This window comes from Primulina huaijiensis, chromosome 10, assembly GCF_012295235.1.
Source record: "Primulina huaijiensis isolate GDHJ02 chromosome 10, ASM1229523v2, whole genome shotgun sequence".
Lineage (NCBI taxonomy): Eukaryota > Viridiplantae > Streptophyta > Magnoliopsida > Lamiales > Gesneriaceae > Primulina > Primulina huaijiensis.
Genome location: NC_133315.1, coordinates 15,899,998 through 15,922,871, shown reverse-complemented (window position 1 = coordinate 15,922,871; position 22,874 = coordinate 15,899,998). Strand labels below are relative to the sequence as shown.

The 22,874-nt window shown below is 36.1% G+C and overlaps 1 protein-coding gene and 1 pseudogene across 2 annotated transcripts; one reads left to right on the top strand and one right to left on the bottom strand.

Annotated features, from left to right (window-relative positions):
- Window positions 1-877: 877 nt before the first annotated feature.
- Window positions 878-3,116, bottom strand: LOC140986903 (ubiquitin-conjugating enzyme E2 5-like; annotated as a pseudogene).
- Window positions 3,117-12,637: 9,521 nt separating this feature from the next.
- LOC140986875 (DNA repair protein UVH3-like) lies at window positions 12,638-22,703 on the top strand. Of its 2 annotated transcripts, XM_073455261.1 has the most exons (17): window positions 12,638-12,807; window positions 12,915-13,165; window positions 13,294-13,463; window positions 13,543-13,654; window positions 13,844-13,921; window positions 14,007-14,060; window positions 14,299-14,483; window positions 14,689-16,417; window positions 16,744-16,938; window positions 17,170-17,255; window positions 17,392-17,644; window positions 17,747-17,883; window positions 18,143-18,227; window positions 18,470-19,033; window positions 19,110-20,110; window positions 20,587-20,653; window positions 22,156-22,703. In XM_073455261.1, exons 1-15 carry the CDS (start codon window positions 12,720-12,722, stop codon window positions 19,752-19,754), a joined length of 4,632 nt encoding a protein of 1,543 aa, XP_073311362.1. In that variant the 5' UTR covers window positions 12,638-12,719; the 3' UTR covers window positions 19,755-20,110; window positions 20,587-20,653; window positions 22,156-22,703. The 2 variants fall into 2 exon arrangements, with proteins under 2 accessions (XP_073311362.1, XP_073311361.1); XM_073455260.1 differs by lacking the exon at window positions 20,587-20,653.
- Window positions 22,704-22,874: the final 171 nt, after the last annotated feature.

The window sequence follows — 22,874 nt, the reverse complement described above, 5'->3', positions numbered from 1 at the left end:
AAAAAAAAAACTATTAATTCACACATATTTTACGTACAATGAAAAAATTATTTGGAAATCATTTTAAAATATTTATATATTTTAAGAATTAAGTAAATTCTTTCTTTTTTGTATGATATTAGATTATTTTTTAATACTAAAAACCTATTTATCATAATTTGGCGACTTTATCTCAGTTTTATTTTAATGAACTATTTTTTCATTATTAAAAAACTCCTTTAATAAAATATATATTTTTCTTATATTTATAAATAATTTTCTTGTATATCATATATAAACAATATGTGAGTATTAAATAATATTAATAAGAAAGATATTTAAAAAATAATAATGAGTAAAACAATTTTTTTCAATATCGTGCATAAATTTGTAGGCGTATCAGGCACGTGATCGTGCCAAATGTGAAATGATCTAACTTTTATTATCAAAAATTGTATGTCGTGATTCGACCTTGTGTTATAATTTTCTCAGTATAACTTCAAAGCTAAGAATTTGGTTGAGGAATATAATGAAAATTACAGAAGGAACCCATGAACTAAATCAAATTTTATTATGTTATGAACTTGAACGATATTTTTATAAGAAAACTGGAGGAATATGTCGAAAATTAAAGAAACTAGACCGCTGGAAATTGAAAATAAGCGGACAAATTATTGATAAAAATTGCATAAGCTTTTTGATGTTGTATGCATGACATGGTAATGGACTAGCCTGAATAGTCAATACAAACCATTTTCATCTGCTTTGCCTCACCAAAGACTACCATACAAGTCACAACAAGAATGTTCCAAATAATTGCAGCTCCTAAATTACAAAGAAAAACATTAAAATAATACAAAACATAATTTTTTTACAAAATGGATCCCTTGCAACCTGTCTAAGGATCCACACGGCCTGCAATTTGATCATCATCTCTATCAGTCCGGTCATCGCTGAACGAGGCGTCCTCGCTTACTTCTTCTTCGCTCTCTTCCGTCAAAGTGTTTATGATGTGTTCTTTCTTCGCATAAAGCTCAATCCCATGCATACATCAATACTTAAAACACTGAATAGATCATATGCACATATAATCCTAAACGTGCAACAAATGTTAAAAGATATAGGAGGTTATATATCAAAATATTAGACAGACAAAGATGAAATAGCCAAGTTTTCCACGACTCCTTCACACATGCACAGAGAAAATGTAAAGGTGGGACGGGACGCTAGGGAGACAAGGGCCAAACTGTATTTTCAAAAAATCATACATTAAATCACAAATCCTTTTCGATTTGGAGGTGATCACTCTCTCAGGGGTCTTAGTTGACTGCAACAAACCAACCACATTATTATTTTCTCGTATTAGTGCGATTTGAAACTGCGGATTCGTAAGAGAAGAAGAATGAATCGAATGACCTTTCACTTTTTGATCATATTGCACCTTATCTTTCATCATGAGAGAAGCTACGTCCCCATTAAGAGGGTCAGATGGATTCGGATAGAGCAAAAGCTGTGGCAGGAAGACCTCAAACACATTCAAGAGATCTGCACATAAGATTATACCATTCTTGATGATTAAAATTTTAAATCATAAACTAAAAGCTAGTCCTAACTCCTATCTTAAAAAAACAGATATCCCCTTTAGGGAATCGAATATGGATAAAAAAAATAACACAGATGCGGATATCCCCTTTCAACGGAAAAATATATACTGAAAAATATACTATCAAACTAAGTTGGATAGAATAGTGAAAATAGCACATGGATTAGACTTTCACCTAAAGGTAAATCATGATACCTATTTTCTTGAATGATCGTGAGATGTATATATAAATCCGAATCGAGTAGAGTATGCCAATATTTTTTGTTACGAATTGCATATAAGATACATAAAAAGCGATCTCCTTTCTCTGGGAACTACAGTTGGACTCCATGACTGGTCAATGACATCTAAGCACACAGAACTGGATCTCTTACAGAAAAAACTGGATTTCATTAGCACCATAAACTAAGCAACACTTGAAACGACGGAAAGCTATTGTAAAACGAGTATTAGGATGTATAAGAAACATTATGATACTAAAGAAAAGTACTCCATATATTATTTGCCATGTACCATACCAAAAAGAAAAATAGACTTACAGCTCATCGACATTTGGGTGGAAAATTTTGTTGAGAAACCCAATGGAAGGAGTCTTTTAAGGATAAGCATCAGGAATCTCAACTTGAACTTTCCAAACTCCGCCTTCGTAAGGACCTGCAATAAAGTATCAAGAACATCACATCCATTTGTGGCGCTATTAGGCCATAAGCCCACGAGAAAAACCAAAACTCGTATGATTATCCTATGAGGTGACACTGCCTCTGAAATTTAGAAACTATTTCATAATCCCAAGGAACTGATGTGGGCTCGTTACAGCTACATATCATACTAAGAGGGTAAATGGTGACCATACAATGGAACCTACAAAGTCGCGGTAACATTACTTTCTTTGGGCCGTGAAATTCCACGTTAAACTCATTGATTCCATCATTTATTGGTTACACACTGTAGTCACTCATCATTCTACGGACAAAAAAACAAACAGACGATAAAGTATTAAAAAAATGGTTATCATACTCAGAAAATAACACGAAAGGTCAAAATATTAATTAAATAAGATTTATATATAATTAAACTGAAGTGGTTGACATATATAAGAGAACAAGATCAAGGGAGCCTTACAGTTTCATGACATCTATATCTTGCCTTTTGCTTGGAGAAGACATTTCGTAGAATTTTCCGTTCCCAGCCTATAGAGGAACAAGACGCAAAATCATATGTTTGTTTATTTTGAAACATAGAAAAGATACTAAATATGGAACCAAGATCACAAGGGTACAACTACCCAACATAAAATTATTCATATGTATGCTTAATATATCTGTCATCCCATTAACTGAATTGGAAATTAATCATCCCCTTTGGTGGTAAAGGACATGCTGGACAAACCATTTTCTTAGATTTCATTGATGTATTAGTATTAGCAATTTGCATATAAACTAAGAAATGACAATATTGATGGTTAATGACTATTAACCAGTGCAATCTCTCACAACAGAAAGATGGCTTCTCACATTTCAAACACAACAGGGGAACTTCACGAGCAAATGATTTTTGTTCCTACAAATTACTCTCTTCAAAACTACATTTCATACATGATACCGATTCCACTCTTTCAGTGTGCAGTTTTTGTTGGGACATCGTGTTCTCGCACCCAAGACGCATCGGACGTTTAAAATTTTTGTTCTTGGGCGTCGTGTGTTTAGAAACATTCATAGGACGTTTAGAATTATACATTTGCGTTCTTAACGGTGGACTCCAAACTATTCCGGTGTTTAGAAGGATATAGCTTTTCTTGTAAATCCCTACGAATGGCTCTTCTCCTTTGATCGCCTAATTGAGTCCACGATCAGAGAATGAATTCCTTGTTTGGATTGCACTAGTAATTCCAAACAATTTTCGCTTTGAGACTATAGCCTCCGAATTTCCAAAATCCGGAGACGGTGCAACGACGGAGGCGTGACGGTAGAAGAAACCAAAGGGCCAATTTTTTTTTCTTTTTCTTATGGTGGCCGAGAGGTTTGTGTGAGGAGAAAGAGATTTGTTTTCAAGTTTTTGTGCATTGATTCAGACTACGCTGGCTGCATTGATTCACGAAAATCCACTTCATGATATATTTTCATGCTAGCTGGTGGAGTTGTATCTTGGAGAAGTGCAAAGCAGACATTGACTGCTACTTCCACTATGGAAGCTGAGTTCGTAGCTTGTTTTGAGACAACCACACATGGTGTATGGTTGAAGAGTTTCATTTCGAGGCTTGGGATTATGGATTCTATATCTAGGCCATTAAGAATATATTGTGACAATTCAGGTGCTGTTTTTATGGCTAAAAATAAAAAAAGTGGTAGTCGAAGCAAGCACATCGACATTAAGTATTTAGCCATACGAGAACGTGTTAAAGATAAGAAGTTACTTATCGATAACATTAGCACTGAATTGATTATTGCAGATCCTTTGACTAAAGGCATGCCACCATTGAAATTCAAGGATCATACAGAAAGAATGAGATTTAGTTCCTTTCGTAATTTTGTTGTAAGAACAAATTAATGAAACTATGATGTGATATTTTCTCATATTTGTTGTGCACATATTCATTAATTCGAGAAATATCAATAAAGTTGGACTTCTAATAAACATAAGGTTTATTCATTAAGTTATACAGATTTGAGATCCATAATGCATTGTAATACATGGAAGATGATACTCGCTTTTAGAGGACATATCGCCATGATTCTTGTGTTTTGTTTTCTCCTATGGTAAATGAGATATATGAGCCAAGTTGGAGAATGTAAGAAAAATGGCTCATATCAGAAAGGAAGAAAAAACGTGTAGGAAATGACGACGACCATTGCATACAACTTTTGACAAAAGATGCGTACACCGCCTCATCTTTATAAAATTGAGACGTGCATGCACCTCTTCCTTTGACAATAAGGTTCCCGCAATAACTCATCGATGATATGATATGCCTATAAACAGCAGCGATTGAGGTCCCTAAGCACACACCTCATTAGAAATATACACCATCTACAGAGAGCGTGAAATGCTTAGAAGGCTTCAACCGAAAGGAAATCAGAGAAATTAAAAAAATTTCAATGGCCGGAGGTAACACTCGATTTAATTCCGTGTATTGTTTATCATGTTCATATATACGTAGAAACATGATTTTTAGAAAAAAATCTAACAGATATTACATATATTAATGTTCATGTACCCAACAAACACAAACCAAATTATAGAACAAGAAAAGGAACAATCATGTATACCGACAAATACGCGATCGTGATATGAAGTTCATTTATGCTTTGACTGGTTGGAAAAGATCTGCAGCAGATGCTAGGATATTGAGAGATGTAACTAATCGGCCAAATGGTTTTAAAATACCGTGAGGTAACAATTTAGTTTTAATTGTGTTGGATCAATCCTTATTTACAATATATAGAAAAATAGGGAGGGTGATAGTACTAATATTTTATCTATAGTCATTTTATTATTATTACTAAATTATATATTTTTTTAGTATTCTTGTTGGCATAACAATTATCACTAATATCTTTGCCAATATTTTTATTATTTATTTAATTTTAATTTCCCACGTTAAATTTTATGTTTATCTTATTTTTCTGATCAATTACAATAATCAGTTCATCTTAAGTAATTTGTATTGTCAAAACTAAATATTACAATTTCACAAATATGTAAAATAATATTCAACCATTGTTACAGGTTCATATTACTTATGCGACAACGGCTACGCGAATGTGGAAGGGTTCTTGGCGCCATATAAGAGAACACGTTACCATCTCAATGAGTGGATCAATAGCGTTGTAGTTCCACATGATTACAAAGAGTTCTTCAACTCAAAATACTGTCATGCCCGAAACATTATCGATAGGGCGTTTGGTTCAATTGTTGAAATATTGTTCCATTACTTGTTCTCAGCTCATTACTTCAATTATTCTGAAATCTTTGTTAAGGTTAATGAAACTTTATTCGACATTATGTTTTGAGTTTAATAAATGCTATGCTACCTAGGGAGACGGCAGAGCTCGCACAATCAGATATAAACGATGGCCATTGTATCACGATTGGTGTGAAATATTTGGCAATGACCGTGCCACGAGGCAAAAGTCTTTGCAATTTGCAGATGTTATTCAAGGTGTTCTGAACATCGATATCGGCGTGGGTCCTGACGTACAAGTTGGGATGGAAGAGTTGCTTCGTAATATAGAGGATGATGGTGACTCAATGTCGGTCTCAAATCCACCTTGCAATGCTACAACTGCCAAACAGACTAACTCCAAAAAAAGAAAGAATATCGCACAAGGTGAGGAGCTATTTGTTTCAACCGTAGATAAATTCACTGAAATGACCTGGTCTACCATGTCTGACCTTGTGAAACGTGTTGGTGTTAAGTTCGACTCTGTCATTACGATAAAGGGTATGTTTGATGCATTAGGGAGGATTCCAGAGCTGACGACGAAGGAATGCAGCCGTGGTGTTGGTGGGCAAACCAAAGCAATTGACCTTGTTCTTCTCTCTACCTGATGAAGTTAGGCTTGATTTGGTTAGAATGGTTTTTAATCAGTGACTGACTTGGTGTGGCATATCGACGATATGCTTCTGCTATGTACATAATGTCTATGTATACATAGTACTAAGTTAAGCCTAGATTGTTCGCCGATGTTTGTCTTGATTTTAGCAGTTATATATATATTGGGATTGATTAAAAAGCACTGTGCAGATTGGACAAGATTTCAGGCCCATCTCCCTTTGGTTGCATTAGTCGATGTGCAGTTTCACGGACTATGATAACTCAATAATAAAAAAGGCATGAATCGCTTCTATAATTCCTTTTTTTCATTCTACCCATCTTCTTCACCATGTGGCTGAGCCTCGAATTCTAGCTTCTCTTCCTCCATGCTCCGCTACGGCGGCCATGGCATCTCCTATCTCACGCAGTTAAATAAGGACGATCGAGTACACCCAACACCAACATGTACCGTATATACATATTAACACTCCATATTTTAAAAATCGCACCACACATAATATCATTAACCACAAATATTACATATATTGCCCTATCATTCAATTATCCTATCCCTTATTGATAAGCTTAAAGATATCAAGAATTAAAGATACAATCGGGCGCATAAAAAATAATGTTGAACGAAAGTTTGAAAACTAACACTAACGTATATACGTAAGTATATCTGCATGCATTCCTAGCTATCTACTCCGTGGGCATCTGGTGGCGGCAAACGGGACAATAATGGCTTGTTCTTAGCCATTTTGTGATGCACTCCCCGTGAAATATATGCGAACACGGCATTGTTACTACACCGTCGCAGCCGGCTTCGAAATCTTCCAAACAAACCACGCAACTCCCACGATCTTCATTCGAGTNTCCACTTCATGATATATTTTCATGCTAGCTGGTGGAGTTGTATCTTGGAGAAGTGCAAAGCAGACATTGACTGCTACTTCCACTATGGAAGCTGAGTTCGTAGCTTGTTTTGAGACAACCACACATGGTGTATGGTTGAAGAGTTTCATTTCGAGGCTTGGGATTATGGATTCTATATCTAGGCCATTAAGAATATATTGTGACAATTCAGGTGCTGTTTTTATGGCTAAAAATAAAAAAAGTGGTAGTCGAAGCAAGCACATCGACATTAAGTATTTAGCCATACGAGAACGTGTTAAAGATAAGAAGTTACTTATCGATAACATTAGCACTGAATTGATTATTGCAGATCCTTTGACTAAAGGCATGCCACCATTGAAATTCAAGGATCATACAGAAAGAATGAGATTTAGTTCCTTTCGTAATTTTGTTGTAAGAACAAATTAATGAAACTATGATGTGATATTTTCTCATATTTGTTGTGCACATATTCATTAATTCGAGAAATATCAATAAAGTTGGACTTCTAATAAACATAAGGTTTATTCATTAAGTTATACAGATTTGAGATCCATAATGCATTGTAATACATGGAAGATGATACTCGCTTTTAGAGGACATATCGCCATGATTCTTGTGTTTTGTTTTCTCCTATGGTAAATGAGATATATGAGCCAAGTTGGAGAATGTAAGAAAAATGGCTCATATCAGAAAGGAAGAAAAAACGTGTAGGAAATGACGACGACCATTGCATACAACTTTTGACAAAAGATGCGTACACCGCCTCATCTTTATAAAATTGAGACGTGCATGCACCTCTTCCTTTGACAATAAGGTTCCCGCAATAACTCATCGATGATATGATATGCCTATAAACAGCAGCGATTGAGGTCCCTAAGCACACACCTCATTAGAAATATACACCATCTACAGAGAGCGTGAAATGCTTAGAAGGCTTCAACCGAAAGGAAATCAGAGAAATTAAAAAAATTTCAATGGCCGGAGGTAACACTCGATTTAATTCCGTGTATTGTTTATCATGTTCATATATACGTAGAAACATGATTTTTAGAAAAAAATCTAACAGATATTACATATATTAATGTTCATGTACCCAACAAACACAAACCAAATTATAGAACAAGAAAAGGAACAATCATGTATACCGACAAATACGCGATCGTGATATGAAGTTCATTTATGCTTTGACTGGTTGGAAAAGATCTGCAGCAGATGCTAGGATATTGAGAGATGTAACTAATCGGCCAAATGGTTTTAAAATACCGTGAGGTAACAATTTAGTTTTAATTGTGTTGGATCAATCCTTATTTACAATATATAGAAAAATAGGGAGGGTGATAGTACTAATATTTTATCTATAGTCATTTTATTATTATTACTAAATTATATATTTTTTTAGTATTCTTGTTGGCATAACAATTATCACTAATATCTTTGCCAATATTTTTATTATTTATTTAATTTTAATTTCCCACGTTAAATTTTATGTTTATCTTATTTTTCTGATCAATTACAATAATCAGTTCATCTTAAGTAATTTGTATTGTCAAAACTAAATATTACAATTTCACAAATATGTAAAATAATATTCAACCATTGTTACAGGTTCATATTACTTATGCGACAACGGCTACGCGAATGTGGAAGGGTTCTTGGCGCCATATAAGAGAACACGTTACCATCTCAATGAGTGGATCAATAGCGTTGTAGTTCCACATGATTACAAAGAGTTCTTCAACTCAAAATACTGTCATGCCCGAAACATTATCGATAGGGCGTTTGGTTCAATTGTTGAAATATTGTTCCATTACTTGTTCTCAGCTCATTACTTCAATTATTCTGAAATCTTTGTTAAGGTTAATGAAACTTTATTCGACATTATGTTTTGAGTTTAATAAATGCTATGCTACCTAGGGAGACGGCAGAGCTCGCACAATCAGATATAAACGATGGCCATTGTATCACGATTGGTGTGAAATATTTGGCAATGACCGTGCCACGAGGCAAAAGTCTTTGCAATTTGCAGATGTTATTCAAGGTGTTCTGAACATCGATATCGGCGTGGGTCCTGACGTACAAGTTGGGATGGAAGAGTTGCTTCGTAATATAGAGGATGATGGTGACTCAATGTCGGTCTCAAATCCACCTTGCAATGCTACAACTGCCAAACAGACTAACTCCAAAAAAAGAAAGAATATCGCACAAGGTGAGGAGCTATTTGTTTCAACCGTAGATAAATTCACTGAAATGACCTGGTCTACCATGTCTGACCTTGTGAAACGTGTTGGTGTTAAGTTCGACTCTGTCATTACGATAAAGGGTATGTTTGATGCATTAGGGAGGATTCCAGAGCTGACGACGAAGGAATGCAGCCGTGGTGTTGGTGGGCAAACCAAAGCAATTGACCTTGTTCTTCTCTCTACCTGATGAAGTTAGGCTTGATTTGGTTAGAATGGTTTTTAATCAGTGACTGACTTGGTGTGGCATATCGACGATATGCTTCTGCTATGTACATAATGTCTATGTATACATAGTACTAAGTTAAGCCTAGATTGTTCGCCGATGTTTGTCTTGATTTTAGCAGTTATATATATATTGGGATTGATTAAAAAGCACTGTGCAGATTGGACAAGATTTCAGGCCCATCTCCCTTTGGTTGCATTAGTCGATGTGCAGTTTCACGGACTATGATAACTCAATAATAAAAAAGGCATGAATCGCTTCTATAATTCCTTTTTTTCATTCTACCCATCTTCTTCACCATGTGGCTGAGCCTCGAATTCTAGCTTCTCTTCCTCCATGCTCCGCTACGGCGGCCATGGCATCTCCTATCTCACGCAGTTAAATAAGGACGATCGAGTACACCCAACACCAACATGTACCGTATATACATATTAACACTCCATATTTTAAAAATCGCACCACACATAATATCATTAACCACAAATATTACATATATTGCCCTATCATTCAATTATCCTATCCCTTATTGATAAGCTTAAAGATATCAAGAATTAAAGATACAATCGGGCGCATAAAAAATAATGTTGAACGAAAGTTTGAAAACTAACACTAACGTATATACGTAAGTATATCTGCATGCATTCCTAGCTATCTACTCCGTGGGCATCTGGTGGCGGCAAACGGGACAATAATGGCTTGTTCTTAGCCATTTTGTGATGCACTCCCCGTGAAATATATGCGAACACGGCATTGTTACTACACCGTCGCAGCCGGCTTCGAAATCTTCCAAACAAACCACGCAACTCCCACGATCTTCATTCGAGTGTTGGATCGTCTTGCTCCGCAAAGAGTCGATGGATGCCTCCGTGGCCGGAACCATAGCAGCTTCTAGGCCCTGTTGCCTCACCCAATCGATGTAGCCATGTTCGTCGAAAACCTGACAACGAACCAACCTCACATCGAACTGAAGTCTCAGATGATAATGAGGGTTCAAGTGGTACTGAGGCCTGGGCTTGGCGAGGATGTCCCACGCGATATTTAATGCTTCCCGAGACAACCTTACACGATCTAAATGCGATAGTGGGAAATCCTCAATCCCTTCAGAAACTGCAGCCCACAATTTAATTTTTTGGAACTCGCTGATTCTTGGAACATCACAGCGCATCGATTTCTGGACCGTCGATTGAGAGTCGATATCGTTCAGGAACTGCAACTCCGCGGAATCTTGGGGTATAATCCAACGTTCATATCTGCATTTGCAGGAGAAGTTGAAAGTTATTTCATGAGGTTGAGATTCCCCAGACGGCCCTGCTCGTAATATTGATATTGGGTTTGACATCACCAATTCTTTCTGAAACTCAGAGTAATATGGATCCATGGTAATAAAACAAGAACAAATCAAAGGATTGTGGGAGAATAGAACAAAGATTTAAGGGTTTTTTGCCAAAGGGATATATTTTCTTGAGGCAGGTGTAATTTTTTCAACGTTGGTGGGGTGGATGTATTTATAAACCTTAATAATTTGTGTACGACGAGGATTAAATCTCTTGTTGTTTTAGGGTTCATAGCGTTATAACTATTAGATTTACTCTTATCTTATCCAAAAAAAAGATGAAATTTATAATGGAAAACTATTTAAGGCAAATACGATCTTGAAAATATAAGTTTTAAAAATTAAGGTGCATACGGAAAATCCCAGGAGTTGCGGATTCTCTTACCATCATAAGAATCATTATCTAGTTCGATAACTTGTTTGCCAAAGACAAATTAAAAGGGATGTTTTGTTCTATTTTCATCTTCCCCTTCAATTAATCTTAGGACACACGACCCTTTAATTTTTTTTTATCATTTACTTAAAAATAATATAAACCAATTCACCATCCTCCATTGATTTCTCAAGAAACTTGCCTCTTTAGAAATCGTGAGACATATAGTGGATACAAAATTTAAGACAAATAGTACCTTATAAAATTGAAAAAGTCATTAAAATATGATTGAGTTGATCTTTATTATTTTTGTTAGAAATGATGAAGACGTTAAAATACTTCGGCAACTGATTAGGATAATTTTTTATTTACTTATAATATTCAACAAAATTAAATATGACATAAAATTAAGATAATTATTTTTTTAAAAAATAAATTAAAAATACTTTATAATATTAAATATGTATTAGAGTAAAGTTTGTGAAATGACGAAGTTGAAATTAGGGAAAAAAAAAACTTCACCAAAGATGATTACTATTCAACATTCTTGTTTTATCAATAGTTTAAATGTTTGTTTGCATACCAAAGTATCGAGACACCAATTAAAAAGGAAATAAATATTAAAAATCTAACTTTATGATTTTAACTATCTATTACAAAATTTCATTATTAATTTTTCCAAACTTAAAATTTAAATAATTTTATGTGTAGTTACATAAAAGAAAAAGAAATAACAAAGCACATGTTGCCCAAAAATTTGCTCAAATGAGAGTTTCGTTCATCCATACTGCTATTCTAACTAAAAATATTCCATTCGTCCAACTTTGTAGTTCTTGTAGAAATCCCCGATCGTAGTTTGTAGTCGCATTCATCAATTGCAAGAAGCGAACCGATTCCTTCCATGATGTCCCATCAATGATTCAGAACTACTTCTTGAGACAAGAAAGCCTGCTGGTTGTTGGCGGCATCGAAATAGCATTAGAAAGATATGTCTCGATGTCGGTGGAATTAGGCAGAACTCCCTGCCTTGACTTGCCTTCCCTTACTAATGTAGAACCAGTTCCCCCAAAGCATGTCTGCAATCTTCTACCCTCTTGGTTCAAAGTAAATGAGACTTGCGCATACCATTCCAATGTGTCTGGTCATGCTACGGATAAATGCTTGATCTTGAAGCATTCAAGACATGAAACATAGAGTTTAAAAGATATTTTTTTTGTTGATTAACCATTTTAAATTAGAATTTTAGTCTACTTGAAATAATAAAGAGGATCGTTAAATTTTTTTTTTTTTTTAAAAAAAAACATAAAGATGATCATAATGAAATAGTTTTGGATTAGCTACATTGGGCTTGGCTTAATTGTTTTGAAATGTGGGCTTGGCCCAATATAGGCTCGACGATGTCGTTTTGGGCAAGGTAATGAAGTAAATAAACCGACAAGCAGCGGTTCAATAGTTTCGTGTCTCCACATTGGTGGCAAGAACTAAACAACCCCGCCACAACACAAGACCAATTATTCAGCGCGATTGAGCCAAGGGAATGGGAGTCCACGGCCTCTGGGAATTGCTGGCGCCTGTCGGCCGCCGCGTCTCCGTGGAAACACTCACCGGAAAGAAACTCGCAATCGGTACGGAAAAACTCTAACCTTAGCGACTCTATTGTACGTATCCCCACCATTCGCTCTGACTTCTTGTATGCGTTTTTTTACTTCTTGTATGCGTTTTTTTGTTTTAGATGCGAGCATATGGATGATACAGTTTATGAAGGCGATGCGAGACGAGAAGGGGGAGATGGTTCGGAATGCTCACATTTTGGGATTTTTCCGTCGGATTTGTAAGCTACTCTTCCTCCGCACGAAGCCAGTTTTTGTGTTCGATGGTGGTACCCCAGCTCTCAAGCGCCGTACAGTCATAGCACGTCGCCGCCAGCGTGAGAATGCCCAGGCTAAGATCAGAAAGACAGCGGAGAAATTGCTGCTTAATCACGTGAGTGTTTTTAATAGATAGATACTCTTTGGGAAACTTGAATTTTTAGAAAACTAACAAATAAAAAAATTTATTTGTAACCGGAATCATAAACTCTTAGATGTGATTTTCGTCATGGCATTTGACAGGTTAAGGCAATGAGGCTGAAAGAACTGGCAGCTGAGCTTGAAAATCAGGGACGGAAGAATGATATCAAAGGAAAGAAGGCCATCACAGAGGAACCAAACATTGAGCATAACGCGCATAAAGAAAATGACGAGGTGCCCAAAAGTTGGACTCGGGAAGAGCTGGATGAAAAGTGAGATTCTTTATGGATTTTTACTTGATTCTTGTTTTATAGTTAATTATATTCTGACTTCTGTCGTGTATCGATTAAGGTTGGCAGCCTCTCTTGCTGCTGAAGAAAAGGAGGGTTTCACTGTCGACGCACCGAGATCAGGTGCAGATGAAGAGGAAGATGATGATGATGAAGATGAGGAGATGATACTGGTAAGGTTATATTTTGTGATTCTACTTGAGGCCTAAAAAAACAGTTGTGTGCGAATAAGAGAAGAGGAAGAGGGGGAGGGGGAGGGTGGGGTGGGAGGGCATAGTAACAGACTGAGGGTAATTGTACATTTTATGTAAGGCTAGTCTCCTTCGTGTTTCTAGTTAACTATCTTCCTATATTTCTTGTAGCCGGAGATGCATGGGAAAGTCGATCCTGCTGTATTGGCGGCTTTACCTCCATCTATGCAACTTGATCTCCTTGTTCAGGTAAAATATCTCTTCGATTTTAATTTAGTGTTCTTGTTGGAACTGTTTTTCGTCCGTGTCTGACCTGCTTATCTCCTGTTTGTAGATGAGAGAGAGACTGATGGCTGAGAACAGACATAAGTATCAAAAGGTGAAAAAGGTATGGTAAGAGATACACCAACTAATTGTTATGGACAAAATCGTCCATTTGGAATTCTTTGGCAAGACGATGTCCGTGACTGATAGAAATGGCATAGAAGGAAACATAGAGCATGGTGGTGGTTTTTTGTGGTTTAATTTTGTTTTTGTATTTATTGAAGCATTGTGAGGCCAAAATGTACTTATAGAGAGCATTGTTTATTTATCCACTGTTGATAATCTGGTATTGGCTTGTTTAGGTTCCAGCAAGGTTTTCAGAACTCCAAATACAGGCATATCTTAAGACTGTGGCTTTTCGGCGTGAGATTGATGGGGTGCAAAAATCTGCTGCAGGAATGGGAATAGGCGGCGTGCAAACTTCACGGATCGCCTCCGAAGCCAATAGAGAGTTTATTTTCTCATCGTCATTTACTGGAGACAAACAGTTAGTAAACATTTTAATTTTCTTAGATTGATGTACTTCTGTTCGTATTTATGGTTATTCTAATATTTAATATTTCTTGCATTGATGGACATTTTTTTCTTGTTGATGCGTTTTTTTCCATTTATGGTGGAGTCTAGTTGATATCCTCCTGATGCATCCTATCTTGTATGGTTGTCTGATTGAATATTCTGCTTGATTTGATCAGAGTTCTTACATCTGCTGGACAAGAGAGTAGTGGCAGTGGACAAAATCAAAAGTTGCCTGTGAATTCTTTTAACAGAGCTGTCAATGAAGTCAGGTCAATCGCTAGATCTGATGCACTGAATGGACTGACTGAGGATCAAACTGGGAATGCATTGGATCATGATGTCAACACCTATTTGGACGAGAGAGGTCGTCTTCGAGTCAGTAGAGTAAGAGCAATGGGAATTCGCATGACTCGAGATCTGCAGAGGAATTTAGATCTGATGAAGGAGATTGAGCAAGAGAAAGCAGATGCAAATCAGGGGAAGCTTAATGGAACTACCACAACTAAAACACTGGATGATGTCCTGAGTAATGCCCTTGAGAGAATCCAGCATCATGAAGTTGAGAACCAGAACAATGATGGAACGAAGAATAAAGATAACGAAACAGAAGATACTTCTGTAAAAATTGGAACCATGGAGATTTCTTTTGAAGATACTGGTCATAATTGTGGCCATGATGATGATGATATATTTGCTAGTCTTGTCGCAGGACACCCGTCTTTTGTCGATTTGACCACGCATTATTCTGCCTCATTGAAACAATCCTTGGATTCTGATTCAGATTTTGAGTGGGAGGAAGGAGTCATTGAAGACAAAAGAAATATTGTTCCCAGTCACTTTAAAGCTGAAACTAAGCCATCCTTCATGGAAGAAGGCACTAGTAATGAGGTCGATGCTCAGTGGGAGGAAGGATTTCAAGGTATTCAAGTGAACTCATCATCTTTTCCAGATGACATTTATCAAACTGTTAGAAAAGGTGCTTTGGTAGAGGAAGCCGAGTTTCAGGAAGCAATTAGGAGAAGTCTTGAGGATATGATAGATAATAGAACTTCGAATAATTCACTTGAAGATCAAGAACTTGAGGATCTGATAGATAATAAAACTTTGAATAATTCACGTGAAGATCAAGAACAAGGAATATCTGAGAAAATGGTTGATGGGGATAATACTTGGAGATCTGTTCATGAAGCAAAAGGACCTCAGATTGAATGCCCAGCATGGGATGCAATCCAACCAGTTAAATCTACCCAGCTATATGATATTGCAGAGATCGATCCTAAAGAAAGCTGTCAAAATCAAAAGCTTTTGTGTCAAGAGTCTCAAGACGTGGGTGTCAGTGGAGCTTTGTCTGGAGAATTTGTTGTGGCATCAGACACTGTGCTTGAAGAAAATGATTTGTGCAGGACTAAAGAGCAGATAATTGATACTTGTAATATGGGTGGTATTGAACATGTAATGAACAAACCAGTTGATACTAGTGGTGGAGAGCTTGTGCATAATAGTGATAGTTCTTTCATTACTTATTCCTTCAACGATTCTAATTCTGAAAATCGGCATGAAACTGATCTTGTTGATGGTCAACATGGCATGTCTCATGCGGCAGTAGATGAGCCCTTCTGCATGACTGAAAAATCGGCAGGGATTTCTGTCAGTGATTCTCTGATTGATGCAGATTGTACAAAACAATTGACCAAGGAAAATATATTTGCTGGCTTATCAATTGAAAAGGACATGCCTGAGAGGAACCTTTCCTCTATCGATGTTGTCGAGCATGAAGTTAAGAATGTTGATCTGCAGGAGGAAATGATATTTCTCCATAAAGAGCGTGAAGAACTTGGAATTGAACAACGAAAACTTGAGAGAAATTCCGAGTCAGCGACCAGCGAAATGTTTGCTGAATGCCAGGTTTTTTCCAAACTAAAGATGACGTTAATAATAGAATTTAGATATAACTTCGTGATGATAAAAAGTGACAATTGTTGCATTCAAAAGCAAAATTTTCTAAACTTGAGAAATCAATCTAAATACCTTAAAGATTAAATGTTTCTTTTAGGCCATGAGTGAACTTCGGTTGTCATGTCAAGGACTGGTGTTTGGGTACTTTGAAGATTTGGACTCGTCTATATTCACATCCTTTAAAGCATTTACATCTTTTTTATTAGCACTTTACTGTGATATCGTGAACAGTGGGAACTTATGACTTAACTAAGCAGATGATTTGTAAATTTTAGGAGTTGCTTCAAATGTTTGGTTTACCATATATTATAGCGCCAATGGAAGCTGAAGCTCAATGTGCATACATGGAATTTTTTAACCTTGTCGATGGGGTGGTTACTGATGACTCTGATGCATTCTTGTTTGGAGCAAGAAGCGTGTACAAGAACATCTTTGATGATCGCAAATACGTAGAGACATATCTTTTGAAGGTGATTTTTTTCCTCGAATGCTAAGTATATTGTCAACCAGATATTTGTTTTGTAGTGCTACTTATATTTATCTGGCTTGAGCTGATGATGATTGTGCAGTTATTTCTTATATTCTATGTTTGTTATGTACTGTACAAAATATCCATGGCATTGAGATCTTACTTACCCTTTTATTGAAAAATATAAGCATTTTTACTCAGTGGTTGATCTTGGTGTTCTATTATTTTTTAGGACATCGAGAATGAGCTTGGACTAAATAGAGAAAAATTAATCAATATGGCACTCCTTCTCGGAAGTGATTACACTGAAGGTGTCAGGTAATCTCCGTCATCCAAGTCTGCAGTGCCTTGTAGATACACTCACTAGCGTCCTTTGATTAAGAACTCTTTTTGTTCAAAAATGATCTATGTCAAATTGTACTTGTTGCTTATTCATCTCTCAAAACTGTGACAGCGGCATTGGGATTGTTAATGCCATGGAAGTCGTAAATGCATTTCCTGAGAAAACTGGCCTCCATGAATTTCGGGAATGGATTGAGTCACCTGACCCTACCATTCTCGGAAATTTTGATGGAAAAAGTGGGAAATCAAAAGGCAAAGGGTTAAAAGATCATGATACACTAAAGAGTTGTTCGAGTAGTAATGCTGATGAGAGGTCTTGTGATCAAGACAACAAAATGATGAAGCAGACTTTCATGGATAAGCATGTAACATATTTTTTCTCTCATTCATCCTTTCAATGGCCACTGTGATGTTGATTCTTCTCGCTTTTATTCACATATTCAAAATCTGTGAACTTTGATGTACAGAGAAATGTCAGCAAAAACTGGCACATTCCTTCTTCTTTTCCTAGTGATGCTGTGATTTCAGCATACACTTCTCCACAAGTAGATAAGTCCAACGAACCATTTTCATGGGGAAAGCCGGATCTGTTCGCTCTTCGCAAGTTAGTTTATACCCTCATTTACTGGTGTATTTCCCCCTTGAATGCTTGAAAATGATGTCTTGATATTCTTTTCGACTTTATGCATTCTTGTCTTTGTTCTAGTTTATGATATAGGAATTGTGCTCCTACTACACCATGTACCACTCTCTGTAGTATAATGCAGTAATAATTTTAATATGAAAAGATAACAACGATGTTTGCTATGTTTATCTAATTAACAGAATATATAATAGATACCTGACAAGCTGATTGTCTGCAGATTGTGTTGGGAGAAGTTTGGGTGGGGCAGTTCTAAAGCGGATGAGTTGCTGCTACCAGTTTTAAAGGAGTACAACAAGCATGAGGTTAATGCCTGGTCTCTAAATTTACTAAATTTTCTTTATGTTATTGCTGTAATTGTAGTTGGCATGATCTGATACATCTATTTTCATTTCAACCTTAAGAATCTTTGAGAGCTTTAAGTGTATGTGCGACCAAAATAAGATGCTTAGCTAGGATCGTTGATTTTGCCTGTCATGTGTTAATGTTATGGAGATTGTCAGGGAAGAGAGCTCATCGGTTTTTGTTTGTCTTGTTTGTTCTGTAGACACAATTGCGATTGGAAGCATTTTATACATTCAACGAAAGATTTGCAAAGATTCGAAGTAAGAGGATAAAAAAAGCTGTTAAAGGAATCACAGGGAATAAATCTTCAGAGCTGATGGATGAGGAAATGCCACAACAATCGAGAGTTGGTAAGAAAAGAAAAGCTAAGCCCAGTGAATTGGGGGCCGAGGCATCAGGAACCAGATCGAAAGAACCAGAGTGTACTGTCACTGCTAATCAAATCAGCACCAAAAAACAAACAAATGTTGTGCTGCCAAAAGGAGGAAGAAGAAAAGAAAATGCTTCACAGTTGGATGAAAGTAACTTAGAACAATCTACAAGCATAGACAAGAGCCTTAGCATGAAGGGAAAATCAAGTGCAGGAGGAAGACAGAAAACACGAGGCAGACAGAAAGAAACTGGGGGAGGGTCAAGAAAAAGGAATTCCCATTTTGAAGATACTGAAATGAACTACGATGATGGTGGTGATGGTGGTGGTGGGTGTAGAGAAAAAGAGGGAGGATTGCAATTTGACAATTCAGAAGAATCACAAGTAGTACGGAGGGTAAGTTTATCTCCTTTGTTTCACATGATTTTGTTACTCTTATTTTTCAGTAATATGTTATGTATGTATATTTCAGTCCGGACGTCTTCATAAGGTTGTGAATTACTGTATTCCTGATGAATTTGATGACTGTGACAAGGAAACTGAAGTTGACAAAGACATAACCACCAAGGATTCATTAATGGGACCACGTGTTGATTGGAAGGATACGTATGTGGATGGGCTTGAAGACCCTGGAATTGGAGGTGAACTCTCTGTAGATGAGACTAAACAAGAAAATATGACTGACAAGAGGGGCATTACTCAAGACGATGAGTATTCCGTCAAAGACGAATCAACAAGGGGATATGGGTATATTCAATTTGGGGGTGGATTTTGCTCAGACGAGGAAGATGACAACATCGAATTTGGTGGGCATGCAGCAAGTGCTAGTAGAGAAACAATCACTGAAAATTTTAACATGATTACTGGTTTTAATTCTGAAGAGGAAAAAAGACCAGAAACTGGTTCTTCGAATTTAAATTCAAACCGAACAGAAAATCTGAGCAGAACTGATGTAACTGATACACAGATTATGAACGATAATGTTGACGATGATTCCAATCTATCGAGTACTATGTTGATGGATTCTTTGCGGGATGCTGGGAACGACCATGAAAGTCGATCTACGAGATTTCTTCGAGCAATGCCCAATTTGAGAAGGAGAAAGAAGAAAACTTAAGAATATTCTCTTTCTTGAGTAGTTGGTGATGGATAGTTTTTAAATCCACTGTTGTCCCACGTTTATGTCAACTGATGAAAGGCCCAATTAAAGAATGAGCCCATTTGACCTTACTGTCCAAAAAAGAGAACAAATCCTTTGACGCCTGGGTGATGTTTCATCTCACAACTACAGAATAAGTGATGATATGGATGATATTGCTTATTTGTTCTTTTTTCTGATACGAAGAAAGCCCTACTACATCAGATGATCATCTGCAAAGAAAGATCTAAAAGTGAAGTCGTTGATCCTGTGCAGCCTGGGGTAAAGAAAACTGAAGACATACAATAGACACATACAGAAGAGTGTCTCTCAAGGTAATTCCCGGTACACAGATGTTTTTCCCCACATGTTTCAAATCCATGTGGTTATTGTCAATGGAATTTTGTTTTCATCTACCATTTGTAGCTCTAAGAAAGATGTGTTTGTTGGTTTCATGATTCATACAATATGAATACCCATTACTCTGCCCCTTTTCAAGATTTTAGTGTTCATATCTTCATTTTGATTTGAAATGGTCATCATGATGGAAACTCGGAGACTCTGAAGATTGATATGTTACTTCCTATGGTTTGTGGAGAGTCATTTCTTCATCTCTCTTTTTTAGGAGTTACTTATCATGTTTGTTGGATTATGAGATTAGAGCATTTTATTGATTATTTTGATATTATCAGATTGATCGAATTAAAATCTCTTTCAAATACATTACATAGAAAAATTCTTTTATGTTTTGATGTGAATTTATGAACTTTCTACCTAAACATTGCTAAAATCCCACACTAATCCATTATAGAAGAGTTGGTGGAGCGGTTGAGCTTAAAAGAGTTGAAAATATTCTTACCTATGCTAGGGAATAAAAGGTAGGTTCTACAACTCCATAAGTTGCGTTGGACTCTTTTCTTGTCCCCTTTCCCTTCCTCTCCTAATGTTTTGTATAGTTCTGAGGAGAAAATATGTTCATTAGAATTAAAAGATATAGTTTGTTGCGTTTTGAGGATTGAGCCACTTTAGGCCAAGAAAATGTTTGCATAGGATTAGTGTTCCTGTTTGCACTGTTATTTTGCAAATTATATGCTGCAGTTCATGGTATACTCATGAACGACTGTATTTGACACTTTTATATCCAGTTCGCATATTCTTAATGATTTACTTGCATTGTTAAACTCCCAATAACATTACTTGATTGAAGTTCATCTTTGAAAATTTTTCGACTCAACGAGACTCAAAGCTAAAGATGGTGTTTGCATTGGGGAATAATATTTGATCTAGTTTAATGTCTTATGAATTTAATACCTTATCTAGATTGGAAAACATTATTTTATTGGGTATAGAAAACTGCCCAATGAGTGATACTGAGTGATACATTGAAAATTCTAGAGCAGTTGGCAGGCTCTTATACTTGCAACATAATTGTCTCTTTTGTTGAGATTTGTCATCTTTGAAAATTCTTCAAGACATCGAGACTCAAAGCTAAAGATGGTGTTTGCATTAGGGAATAATATTTGATCTAGTTTAATGTCTTATGAATTTAATACCTTATCTAGATTGGAAAACATTATTTCATTGGGTTATAGAAAACTTCCCAATGAGTGATACTGAGTGATACATTGAAAATTCTAGAGCAGTTGGCAGGCTCTTATACTTGCAACATAATTGTCTCTTTTGTTGAGATTTTTAAGATAAGCTACAATTGGAATCAGTACGAGTCTCTTTTGATCTTTCTTTTTACTGTCTCTTTGATTTCACACTTTCACTGGACCTTTTTACCTCTCAATGTGTTTGAGATGGTAAATGATTTGACAATGTGTTCTTGCTTTTCACAATCTTGAAGGTACTACTCATAAGTCATAATGAAAAACTGTGGTATTAAACATTTCTAGCCTTCTTTTTTCCATGGATAATCTCTTTAATATAGATGATTGGTGTGGTTATGTAATGTCTATTGGAAGAACAACTTGGGGTTGTTACCTTAATCGCACCAAAATTGTGTGTTTGATATTACTTCTACGTATGTGTGATTGACATTACTTCTATACGCAAGTATTGAAATTGGGTTCAATATGCATTGAAGACTCACAGAATTGGGTAATAGTAATAGAATTTTAGATACGGAAGTATATGTTTTGGGATTGCCCCATTCGTAATTTCGTATATTACCAATTTTGGACCGCACAAGAGAATTCTGGGGTGGTACTATTGTGCGGTTGAACACTATCTGCATTGCTTGTTTATCTTTTTATTTTTGTTTTTAATTTGTATGAATATTATGTACATGACTAAGGAACGTTGTCTTTTATTTGGTTCTGTGCATCGTCACACGGCTCGGCTAATTATTGCTCTACATCCTCGTTTCTTTTTGCAGGTAATTGATGGACTAACACACAACAGCATGTCAATATCTTATGATCTTCAATACACTTGGCCGTTATGTATCCTTACCGTGTAGCAGTATGTTGCGATATTGCATAGAAGGAACTGAAGGAAAAATATTACTTTGTCAAATATGTAAGTGTGAATTTCTCTGGTTTTGAACACCATCCGCCTTGAATATGAAAATCTGGCGTTCGTGACAATGAGAGTAGTAGGGGCAATTTTGTTCCGAGTTACCAGCTTGAACACGCGTGCACCTTCTTCTCATCATTGTTAGCTGTGGCCACTTCCTCCAAGCCAAGAGTTAGATATATAGAACATCCTGAAAAATGCAAAGAAACTCTGGAAAACTTGATATGTTACTGTTTAGTGAACTTGTATTGATGTGCTTTTGGTAAAGATGGCGCACAAGTTGTAAATGTCTAAATTAAATGCAGTGAATGCATAGTTTTTAAAATTATTTTGTTCTTGATCATGTAACTAATTGAAATGGCACATTATATATAATCAAATATTATGAGAATATCTTTTTCCCGTTTTCCTTTTTCTTTTTTTTTTTAATCGCATATTTTCTCGAGTATGGTAAAACAAAATTCAAGTTATATTTATTAATTCTCTAAATTTGTTATATCCATATTAAAATTTACCTGATCATCATTAAAAAAATACCCGATCATAACTTTCATGATCTATATATATATATATATATAA